The 12,500-nt window shown below is 40.6% G+C and overlaps 1 protein-coding gene and 1 long non-coding RNA gene across 7 annotated transcripts in view; one reads left to right on the top strand and one right to left on the bottom strand.

The window, feature by feature from the left end:
• LOC123517954 overlaps positions 1-12,500 on the bottom strand; it is a 142,166-nt gene that overhangs the window by 117,545 nt on the left and 12,121 nt on the right. The window lies entirely within an intron of this gene.
• LOC123517952 overlaps positions 5,908-12,500 on the top strand; it is a 10,965-nt gene continuing 4,372 nt past the window's right edge. The window contains exons 1-4 of one of the 3 annotated variants that reach the window (XM_045278431.1): positions 5,908-5,955; positions 8,987-9,324; positions 10,447-10,534; positions 11,700-11,787. In XM_045278431.1, the coding sequence (XP_045134366.1) occupies positions 9,311-9,324; positions 10,447-10,534; positions 11,700-11,787 (190 nt within the window). In that variant the 5' untranslated portion in view covers positions 5,908-5,955; positions 8,987-9,310. Of the gene's footprint in view, positions 5,956-8,885; positions 9,325-10,446; positions 10,535-11,699; positions 11,788-12,500 lie in introns of those variants that run through there. The other 2 variants (XM_045278433.1, XM_045278430.1) reach the window with 2 other exon arrangements.

The following is a 12,500-nucleotide window of genomic DNA, read 5'->3' as shown; positions in this document are numbered from 1 at the left end:
TTCTCCAAACATCTTATCAATATGAGCCTCAAACTGCCCATGGTCTTGTATTATCACTCCCAAATCCTTTTCCTTTTCCACCTTTTTCAACACTACTTCTTCACCCATCTTATATGACCCTCTTGGCCGTCTTCCACTCTTCCCCATCTCCATCACATGACTTTTGCTCAGATTAAATTCCATTTGCCACCTCTTGCTCCACTCCCAAATCTTATCCAGATCTGCCTGTAAAATTTCACAATCTTCTTCACTCTTCACACACCTACACAACTTCGCATCATCCGCAAACAAATTAATATAACTGTTTACTCCCTCTGGCATGTCATTAATATATACAAGGAAAAGTATTGGTGCCAGCACTGAGCCTTGTGGGACTCCACTCTCCACCACCAACCAGTCCGACTTTGCATCCCTTATTACCGTTCTCATCTCCTCCATCTCAAGTAGTTTTCCATCCACTTTAACACTTTTCCTTTCAGTCCTCCATAAATCTCTAATTTCCATAGCAGTCTCATGTGAGGTACCTTGTCAAAAGCTTTCTTTAAATCCAAATATACACAGTCCATCCATCCTCTCTCTCTTGTATTTTGTCAACCACTCTTGAATAAAAGCTCAGTAGATTTGTTACACATGACCTCCCTTTCCTAAAGCCAAATTGATGATCCGATAATAACTTATGATCCTCCAGGAACCGTATCCAATATTTCTTTATCACCCTCTCACAAATCTTACCGACCACACTTGTTAGAGACACAGGTCTATAGTTAAGAGGCTCTTCCTTACTGCCTCCCTTATAAATGGGCACCACTTCAGCTCTCTTCCACTCTACTGGTACTTCCCCTGTTTCTAATGAGCACCTTATAATATCATATAATGGATCAATCAATTCTTCTCTACACTCCAATAATTTTCCTGAAACTTCATCTGGTCCCATCGCTTTATCATCTTTAAGTTCCTCCAACATTTTATATAACTCCTTTTTAGGTATCTTAATGTCATCCATGTGCACATTTCCTTGTACATTCTGAGGCTTTACAAACATTGTTTCTTCAGTAAATACTTGCTGAAACCTATTATTTAGCAATTCCGCTATATTCTTAGGGTCATCTACTATCCCTTGCTCTCCTTTTAATCTTTCAATGGACTCTCTCTTTTTTTATACTTTGGTACAAATTTCATAACTCCTTCTTTATAATATTTCATAAAAATCTCATTTTTTTTTTTGCACTTCTCTGATTTGTAACATCTCCTCCCAATCTAATTTTCTGAAATAATTTTTCAAACTTTTTGTGTCCATCTTTCTATAATTCAATCTACCACTCCTGTATGTCTCGTCTTTCCTTCGCTGTGTTGTTGCTATCTGCATTTCCATAACCACATGATCACTCTTTCCCAAAGGACATTTGTATTGTATATCTCCACATAGGTACACTTCTCTTGTTAACACCAAATCCAGTCTAGCCGGTTCATCATCTCCTCTATATCTAGTATTTTCCTTCACCCTCTGTTCCATCATATTTTCCATCATTAGATTAAGAAATCTCTCCCCATGCTTCCTCTCCAACACCACTTACTAGATTTTCCCAATCCACCTCCTTACAATTAAAATCTCCTACTAGTATCACCTTTCTTTTCCAGATAATACACTTTCCAAACTCTGTAAAGTATCCTTGATCATATTGTCGTATTCCTTAATGTCCAAGAATTTGTTTTAGGAGGTACATAGGTCACCATGATTATTAATTCTTTTCCATCACTTTTTATCCTTATGCTTATCACTTCTGCGTTGTTCTTCCCATACCAAACCTTATCCACATTTATTTATTTCTTCGTCATAATCATAACTCCTCCTCCACCTTTACTCTCTATCCTTTCTCCATATATTATATTTATTATCCAAATTTATCTTTGTTTTTCATGCAATTTTGTCTCAGTCAAACACACTATATCAGGCTTCTCCACCATCATATAGTCTTGCAATTCCAATCTACTTGACAGTATCCCATCTATATTAGTATACATTACGGTCCACCCACTGCTCCCTCTAGGGGTTCCTCCGCATTCCTTCTTTCCACATACCACTTTCTGACTCTCTCTCCTATAACTCTCCAAAAACTTTTCTCTTTCCTCCTCAGACCGCTCATCATTTTTCCTTCTCGCCTCTTCCACCAATTCCTTATATCTTCTCCTCTCTTCCTCATTTCTATTCTTTCTCACAAACACCTCTTTACAACCTTCTATCTCTCTTAACTTTGATGTTCTATATAGGATATCCTCCGCAGATTGTTGTGACTTCAGTACTACTTTAATCGGTCTGCTCACTCCCTCCTTATACGGACCCAGTCTATGGATCTCTTCCACTTCTTCTTGTAGGTCTTTTTTTCATCATCATTTAGATTTTTGAACAGATCTCTTACCGTTTTAATTCTTCCTTAATTCTCTTAGGCTTATATGTTATATTTTGTTCTTTCATCCCAAATATTAACACACTCTTCTTCTTTTCTGCTATTTCCCTTATCAATGTTTCCTTATTCTTCATTACATTAACCAGTTCCTTGGACCTTTCTTTTTGTCTTCCTTCAACTGATCTTTAATTATTTCTTGTAATCCAACCATCTCTGCTTCCCTCGACTCAGTCCATTGTGTTTTCTTCAGTTCCCATTCCCTTTCAAACCTTTCATTCTGCTCACTAATCATTTCCTTAAAGTCATCTTTCTCCTTTACTACTCTCCATTTTCTCCTCCAACCGTCTCTTGTATTTTTCAACCTCCACTCTCAAGTGTGCATTCTCATCCACCAATCGTTTTCATTTTCCTCCAGTCTCTTAACTCTTTCCTTCAAAGCCTTGCGGAATTCTCTATCCTGCTCCTCCTCACTCCTCTGAACTTTTAATTCCTTCACCAACTCCTCAAATCTCTTCTCCAACATTACCAATCTACCTTGCATTGTTGCCCCTGTTGAAGATGGACTCATGCTTTGACTGGCCACTTTCGGCTTTGCTCCCTGGGACTCATCGACATATTTTGAATTTGGTAATTTATTTCTTACCGGTCTATCCATTTTTTTTTTACTCTTCCTGGAAGCATGTGGGTGTGTGGTCACTGGGGGCCAGGCCTGGTAGCTACGTGTGTGTGGTGGGATGCGTTGACGGTTGGCGGCTGCTATGGCTGGCCTTTGTGTGGTTCCCGCTCTGTCGTTTGGAGTGTGGAGGTTCTCACACCTCCGATCACTCCCATGTACACGCCACCAGGCTACGTTCACTCTGTACACTCGTTCACTCGCTCTGGTAGACCCTCACTACCAATAACGATTCTCACTCAAGCACATTGCTTAGCGTGTGGAGTGTTAGTTAGATGCCACTCTGAGCATCTAACTCCGCTCTCTATGGAGCGCGGACGGTGTGTGTGTGTGTGTGTGTGTGTGTGTTTCACTGTTTGATCTGCTGCAGTCTCTGACGAGACAGCCAGACGTTACCCTACGGAGCGAGCTCCGAGCTCATTATTTCCGATCTTCGGATAGGCCTGAGACCAGGCACACACTACACACCGGGACAACAAGGTCACAACTCCTCGATTAACATCCCGTACCTACTCACTGCTAGGTGAACAGGGGCTACACGTGAAAGGAGACACACCCAAATATCTCCACCCGGCCGGGGAATCGAACCCCAGTCCTCTGGCTTGTGAAGCCAGCGCTCTAACCACTGAGCTACCGGGCCGTGTGTGTGTGTGTGTGTGTGTGTGTGTGTGTGTGTGTGTGTGTTGACATATACAGAACAATTTTTGAACGTTCTCGAAGATCTAAAAAGGTCTCTTATCTTTTTCCCACACACTCGATCGTCTCAGTCAGTGACTCTCCAGAAATAAAGTAGTAATAATTATAACATTAACACAAAGTTGATCATTACTGAATTGCTTAAAAAAATTGTATGCATGTTATATTTAGAGTGAATTATCTTGAATTACTAAGTGTTTTGAATATCAGAGACAAAATTTCCGAGTTTTGCACGTTGGATTTTCATTTAGTTATCCCTACAGTAAGTTTTTGGTTGCTAAAGAAAATGCACATTCGAGGTGGACTGAAAAATCTGAAGCATACTCGCATATCAATCTGTTTAGTTGGATACATATATGGAAATACTTTAGAATCTTTTTAGTTGGATACATATATAGAAATACTTTAGACGGGCAGGTGAGGGAATTCTGACCAGGATCGTTGGAACATATACTTACCTATATTTTCGTATCTATGGGATTCTACTCACATTGCTCTTCTAGACAGGATGGAATCAAACGCATTTCCTCTTAAATCCTACAATACTGGGACACATTTTTACCTTTAAAATTTGTATACAATATTCAATTAGACCATTTTATTGACATTACGAAGGGTTTATAGTGATCAGAAGATTAATGTCCAAAGTCTTCACTAATCTAATCTCCCACATGAGTTTCTGAAGCTTTACAAAATCACCACATAGTAAACTGAATGAATGTGGAAACGCATCATGGTACTCCTTCTTCTTCTTCTTTGAACCTGTGACACTTAAAATCCTTCCCAGGTCTCTCTCCTTCTTTCACCTTCTGTAAAGTTGGTCCCTTATTGACCAGCTCTCGGCAAGAATATTTTTGTCTCTCTCTCTCTCTCTCTCTCTCTCTCTCTCTCTCTCTCTCTCTCTCTTTTAACCATAATGCTACATCTCCTGCTATCTTTCACCACTATTTTCACGCTATCTGCTGCACTGATCTTGTTAGCTGCTATCTGTCCTCCTGTCAGATGTAACAGGAACACCAAACGTGACAAAAACATCAGGTGTGACATTTCTCATAAAATATATTTTAAGGTTTTGTTCGTGAATTTTGCTTGCTTGTTTATTCATTTAGCATCTAGAAACTATTGGTAATTCAAAGGAAACTACGAGAATTATCGAATTATCATTAATGTAAAATTTAGAGGGCTTGATTGGAAGTATGGATACGTTCCACAAAATATTAAAACTCCTAAAAGAAAATTACTAACAAATTTAAACACACACACACACACACACACACACACACACACACACACACACACACACACACACACACACACACACACACCAAACATGTAGAAGGCACAGATGTGGTCATTACTTCAACAAGAGTTCATCAAAATTAAAAGTTGGGCATATTTAATTTGTAAACACTTGGAAGAAAAATGTGAATATAACAATAAGATTAAACAAAGTTACTAGTCTATTAAACTTTTTCTCCTTTATTTTTTTCTTTCACTAATTGTTTTCCTTTTATCAATATTATTATCTTCCTTTATAAGTACCATTACTATCATCAATGTGCCTTTATTACTCTTATTGTTAGATACATCATACTATCTTTCTCGTCAAGCGTTACGATTGTAGTATCTTTTTTTTTTTCCCACAGCCTTTGATACAAGTCCAATTATAAAAATTCTCTCTCTCTCTCTCTCTCTCTCTCTCTCTCTCTCTCTCTCTCTCTCTGAAACTCATCATCCATACTATCTCGATGTTTTCAGTTTTAACTTTTCACCATCATTCTTGTGCGTCATGTTCTCATTCTCATTAATTAAAGACCAATACTTCCCTTCCCGGCTGTTTATTATTCTGGTAATTAAACAGAAATAGTGGAGACACACCACCCACGAATATGTCAATGCGTTCCTTTAACTGGTATCTGTTAACTGTCTTGCGTGCATGTGACTTCGTCCAAAATATTTCCAATTTTAGTCTGTTCCCTTTGGAAAAAATAAAGAGGACAGCAAAATGTCGAAGTGTAGTGAGAAGTGATGACAAGAACCGTCACACACACATTTGGATTGCGCCGCCGCTTGGCAACATAGTGCCTTCACCACACCTTCCAGCTTCCGCCTTCAAGTTCCAGTGAGTGTTGAGCAGCGAGCGAGTGAGGATGCGTTGCTCTGTCCCGCTTGTGCTGTGAGGTGTGGTGGTGCTTTTGCTCGAGCAGCGACGGATTCTCGCTACAATAAGTCTCATAAAAAACTACATCCAATTTGAATATAGGTGAACAGTTCTATTACAATGCTTTTCAAGGAACAAAAACGAATATGAACAAAAAATTCTTGACTTCTGAACAGACACATAACTTCATTGCCGAATAAAAAAATATAAAAAAATACTCTGAGTGAGGCTTTACTTTCGCCAAACTGGTTCACCAACTAAATGTCTTTTTTTGTCAATGGGTTGCGCCTCTCTCTAGTGTGTGTATTCTAGCAGCGGCAGTGGCACGTCTTGAGCTCCAGGGATAAGAAAGTGAACTCTTATGGAACTTGACAACTTATTAGGAGCAAGAACTCATATCAACTCTTTGAATCTTAAAAGCGACCTTGGCACAATTTTTTCTTACCAATCACAGATAATACCGAAATAAAAAAAAAAACTAATCACTGGTACTAAAATGGTTTGACAGTTCCAGCACCTCTTCACCGTCAGCGCCCTTTCAAAATGATCATCTAAACTTTCCACCACACTACATATATTTTCCTAAGGAAAAACCGAACACATAGTAGATCATATTAAAAGCAACAGAATGAATGGGAACCTATGAATAGTGAAAGAATAAACGGTGGATACAAGACTCAAAAATGGCGAAAAAAGGCAAATTTTGTTGAGATAACCTGGAACATACGGGCAGCAAAGATAGAAGCTGAGGGTTAGGGAAGGATATGTGTTGGAGTGACCTAATATATGCTAATGATTTGTAGAAATATAGAAAGTACATTTAGATCTGTCAGAGAGAGAGAGAGAGAGAGAGAGAGAGAGAGAGAGAGAGAGAGAGAATGTTGTCCCGGCGCGTAGATGCTTAGAAAGAAAATTAATGTAGAATATGAATGGATAAATAGGAAAGTATAAAAACATATACCTAAGTGAATAATCTCATAAACAGAAAAGAAAAGTGGAAGGTAAGATGAGAGCAGGCTGTGCGTGTGCGTGATGGCTTGGCTGATGAACGACTTAACCCCTTCAGCACTGAGACGCATTTTTACCATGAGTTTGCATATGAGTAGACAATCTTATTTTCATTAGGAAAGGTCAATGTAGGTCAGAAGATTAATGGCTAGAGTCTTTACTATTTTAATCCCCACATAAGTTTCTGGAGCTGTATGAAATCGCCAAATAGTAAGCAGAATGAATATGGAAACGCGTCATGGCTTTGTGGGGGTTAACGAGGGAAACACGTGAAGAGGAAAGAGAAGATAATGCTTGGCAGACAATACTTAGAGAACACAACATCAATTCATTAAACACACTATCAAGAACAAATAAAAAATATATAAATGAAATAGAAACATAAAACAGAAATGGCATTGCAGTACACGGTTGCATTTAGCGCCATATTCAGAAACACTTCCCTCTTTCACCGCAACCATTTTCAAAGATTAGAGAGACGATTAGCCGAGTTTTAAAGAATACTTGTCCTGTTGATAACGCAGAAAACTTGTCAACATGTCACTAGAATTACAAAAACATCTTTAAAAACTGGTGTCACTTCAACTAGAGCTTTTGAAAATAGTGGGGGTGCGGCGTTGAAGTGTTCCAGAAAAAGGGCCTTAAAATATCTTTCCTGTTACATGTTTTTTTTTTTTTTTTAACCCGCCCCCTCTCACGATCATTCAATATCAAATAAATACACTTAAGCCAATGTCTGAGTGTCATGATGTTTTTCCTTTTTCTCACACGGAGAGGGATTTAAGCGGCGTAGTGACAAGACAAGTCCACACAGACCTGGAAAAATGCTGACGCTGGCGATCACTTAAAGGGTCACGTGTCTGTGTCTGTCGTAAATGTTCCTTGTCCTTTCTGAACAAAATGAAACCAATCGTAAACTTTATCAGAAGCCCTACTGGTTGACAGGGAGAGCAAAACTATAAAGAAGAGGAGGAGGAGGGGGAGGGAGAAGGAGGAGGAGGAGGAGGAGGAGGAGGAGGAGGAGGAGGAGGAGGAGGAGGAGGAGGAGGAGGAGGAGGAGGAGGAGGAGGAGGAGGAGGAAAAGGAGGAGGAGGAGGAGGGAAGTACAGAAAAGAAAAATAAGGGATTGTTGTTTTTATTTTTTTTTTCATATTTTGAAGTCATTACAATATGGAAAGATCACACACACACACACACACACACACACACACACACACACACACACACACACACACACACACACACACACACACGAGGTCTAACACAGGCTAAGATCAATACTCAATATTTAGATGACCATTACTCAGCAAACTAACAAAACCCACGAGCAGCGCATCCTCTGCCATCAGTAAGGCTTTAACGCAATGCGAGGCTTGATTTCAGTGAAGGGCAGCGAAGAGAAACAGAGAGGAGAGGAGAGAAGAATGGAAAAGAAAGAGGTATACGTGAAAAGTGAAGAAAAAAGATGGTTAAGGGAAAGTGAAGGGAAGAGAGGAGTATAGAGGTGAGAGAATATAGATGCGAAGAGAAGAGAAAACATGACAGTGGAAAAAAAAGGAAAGGATGATAAAAGGAAAAGAGGAAAGGCCAAAATAGAGAAATGAGGAGAGGAGAGATGGAGAGAGATGACAGCAGGGTAAAGCAGGAAAGGAGTTGATGAAAATAGTTTCCCATTCATTTCTCACGTGTCACACATTCATGGTTAAAAGCCGCACATCAAGTTTTCAGAGTTTGTTTTCAGAGTTTGCACTAGTTTTGACACTTCTGCGCAAAATAATCTTTCTTTTATGTTACGTATAAAATAATCACCAGATCTCAAAGCAAGCAGCATTTTTCCCCTCTTTGCACAACTGTTCATGGAAATGTTTGAGACATGCCGTGTGTTCCTCCTAACGCAGTAAAGAATCAGGGACTTGCATCTCCACACACTAGGAAAGTCGTCTCAGAGAACAGCTGAGAAGCAGAACGTGGTGGCCAGTCCGCCAGGCAGCACACCCTGGTTTTATATTTACTTTATACACTCGACTCCTTCCCTCATTACAGGCTCATGGTTCCAGCTGCATTCATTCTATAATTCAAATGATGCATTGCCCTTGCTCACTCTGCCCTTCATCACTTCCCTGCTGCTGCTGATCTACTAGCCAGGAGTGTTCCTTCCGCGAGGCCCATGGGGATCAGCACGGCACCCCTGAAGGCCCCAGTGTTATCTAGGACCAGAGGGGTGACTCCCTTATAATCTCCATCAGTGCCGCTATCGTTCCTGCCTCCATCAAGTCAGTGCCTGTTCAAGTCTCCTCACGCTACCCAGTTCACGGCACCTCACAGCCGGCCGCCACTTCGAACATGGTGCCACTGTGCTGAATCAACATGGGGTTCAAGAGGTGAGAATGAGTTGATATGTTGATGTGTGTGTGTGTGTGTGTGTGTGTGTGTGTGTGTGTGTGTGTGTGTGTGTGTGTGTGTGTGTGTGTGTGTGTGTGTGTGTGTGTGTGTGTGTGTGTGTGTGTGTGTGTGTGTGTGTGTGGTGTGTGGTGTGGGTGTTTGCTTGGCATGTCAACTACGTAAAGCTTAACCCCTTCAGCACCAGGACGCGTTTTCATATTCATTCTGCTTACTATTCAGTGATTTTATAGAGCTTCAGAAAATTATATGGGACTTTAGAATAATGAAGAGTGTGGCCATTAATCTTCTGATTTCAATACGTCCTTCCTAATGCAAATAAAATCGTCTAATGGCACCCAAAACTGAAGGCAAAAATGCGTCCCAGTACTGAAGAGGGGTTAACTTGAAGAAAAGCTCACTACAATATTTTATTTTCTCAATTAGAGGAATGAATACAGTTGAGTGTCTGTGTGAAAGGTCAGTCTCCCACACATGTATATCATTCAGTTCTGTACGAGCCCAGAGAAAGTTATCCATTATTCATCTACCCAGTGTTGGGTGAAGGAAGTGAAGAAAATGAGGCTCCGATCTTCCTGTGCATTCCTATTCTTATTTCCCTACTTTCTCCTTTAGTGTGGCCAATCTCAGTTTGCCGACACATACATAAGTCACTGTCACGGCCGACTCAGTGATGCAACGTGTTGGTCTGCCAGTTGCCCCGCAGGGAGAAAAATGGTTCCCTGACGGAGAAAATATTGGAGTGACCGCCAAACGTTTCCTCTTTTCTTTGTACGGCATTTCGATCTCACCCTCTCTTGCTCCTTTCCTGTCTTCGGAGTCTTTATCCTCAAACATTTCTATAGCTTATCTCGAGTATATTTGAAATGTTGTAATGGAAAGGTGACGAGGGTTGTAAGATTGGTGTGTGTGTGTGTGTGTGTGTGTGTGTGTGTGTGTGTGTGTGTGTGTGTGTGTGTGTGTGTGTGTGTGTGTGTGTGTGTGTGTGTGTGTGTGTGTGTGTGTGTGTGGGCGGAAGTGGTGGGGAAGGGTGGGTGTGTGAATTAACAAGTCTCTCTCTCTCTCTCTCTCTCTCTCTCTCTCTCTCTCTCTCTCTCTCCCAGGGTGTCGCCGGTGGTTCGCGTGGGAGGGCGTGGGTGGCTTCGATTGGACGCCCGTCACGCTGCCCTCACAGCTGCACTTTGCTCCACGGTGAGTGTTTGCTCGCCCTCTCTCCAGCACACACTCCTACACAGCCTTTCTGCCATGAGCAACATCACACTCATTTGTGTGTATAATTCATATTTCCTAATATTTCATTAAATACAGCGAAATTCAGAGGAACGTACAAAGAAATATTCCATAGACTTTACTTTTAAACAAAATTCAAATATATTAAAACTTCACTATATTGCTTGATGTAATTTTACGTGAGACGTTGTGTAGAAAATATCTTAAATTTAACCATATTTCACCTTTAACCCCTTGAGTACCATAACGCGCTTCCATATTCATTTTACTTACTATTTGGTAATTCTACACAGCTCCACAGACTTATTTTGGGAAAAATAGTGAAGACTCAGACTGGCCATTAATCATCTGACCTCCATAGACCCTTCCTAATGTCAAAAAAATGGTTCAATCGTACACAAGTCTCAAGGTAAAAAATGTGTCCCAGTATTGAAGGGGTTAAACAAACCTTATAAAGTAAGAGGCAGCGCTCCATCTTCCTTACTCCCCTCTAATTTCGTCCAATGTTATATGACTTGCCTACAACGTTCGTAGGGGGAAAAAAAAGATAGGAAATAAGACATGGGGAAGCAAGAAGTCATCGGGCAGACACGTGATAGTCCTTTTATGAAAAATACTCGTTTTTTTTTTTGTGTGTATGGTTCTCACCCATAAATGTAATTAACCCATTCAGTAATGAGACGCATTATTACCATGAGTTTTGTGTATAATTAAACCATTTTATTGATATCAGGAAGGGTCTATGGAGGTCAGAAGATTAATGGCCACAGTCTTTATTATTTTAATCCTCACATAAGATTCTGAAGCTGTATAAAATCACCAGATAATAAGCAGCGTGATTATGGAAACACGCCATGCCACTGAAGGGGTTAAAGCTCCATACTGACTTTAAAAAAACAATCTGGTTGCTCTGAATCTATTCCTTCCATCAACCACTCTGAGAACCAAGTTTCTTCTAGTTTCTTTTTCAATCTAAGGCACGAGTTCGTCACAGAACACAGGGAGGGAACAGTGGTAATGGAAAAGGAATGGGTCCTCAGCCTTCCTGTGGGTATGTGACTCCCCTCCACGTCCCTTTTTCCTGGTTCAGCCTCACTAACGCCTCTCTTTCCCCCTCCGTGTGCAGACAACATCCGTGGTGGTGGCGGCGCTGTGTGGGTGGCAGCTGGTGGTGAATGGACGGCACCCACACCACTTTCAGGATGTTTATTACGGTAATACTTTTGTCCGATGGGTAATTCCAAGGACTCTATATACTAGAATGATGGTCCACTCTAACCGGCTTGCTAACGTGAATATCAGCACCAGCGGATTTGTCATATAGTGTAGTACAGCAGCATTTAGCGCGTGCTTTAAAATGCATTTATTTGACAAGGGCACGTGAAGATTCAGGGGGACGATGTTGCTCTAATAAAAAAGATGGTGAGTGTCTCTTGGCAAGCGAAGGGTTAAGCATTCATTTGTTTTTTCACTTATCAGTATAGAATAAAAGCTTTCGACGGGGAGGAAAGGTGCTAGGAGAGTGGTGTTGGCATTTCTACCATTAGTTTTAGGTATGATTAGACGATTTAATCGACATTAAGCAGGGTTTGTGGAGGTTAAAAAAATAATGGCCACAGTCTTCACTATTTTAATCCCTACATGAATTTCTGAAGCTGCATAAAATCACCAAATAGTAGCCAGATGAATAGGAAAATGCGCATGGTACTGAAGGGGTTAAGACGGTGGCGTTGTTTGCTGCTTCTTCCTCTGACGGTTTGCATACCATATGTCGTTTAATTGCCGAGAATAATTATACATTTACGTCTTAGTTTTATCAAGTTATGGTGAATTATTATCACATGATCCACCAGCAGTTTAAAGGGAGTGATTATGTTCAGGAATACCATCACTAACCAAATGATGAAACTGTTCCTCGTGTATCCTC

The sequence above is a fragment of the Portunus trituberculatus genome, chromosome 43, assembly GCF_017591435.1.
Source record: "Portunus trituberculatus isolate SZX2019 chromosome 43, ASM1759143v1, whole genome shotgun sequence".
Classification (NCBI taxonomy): domain Eukaryota; kingdom Metazoa; phylum Arthropoda; class Malacostraca; order Decapoda; family Portunidae; genus Portunus; species Portunus trituberculatus.
This window is presented reverse-complemented; position numbering and strand designations above follow the sequence as displayed.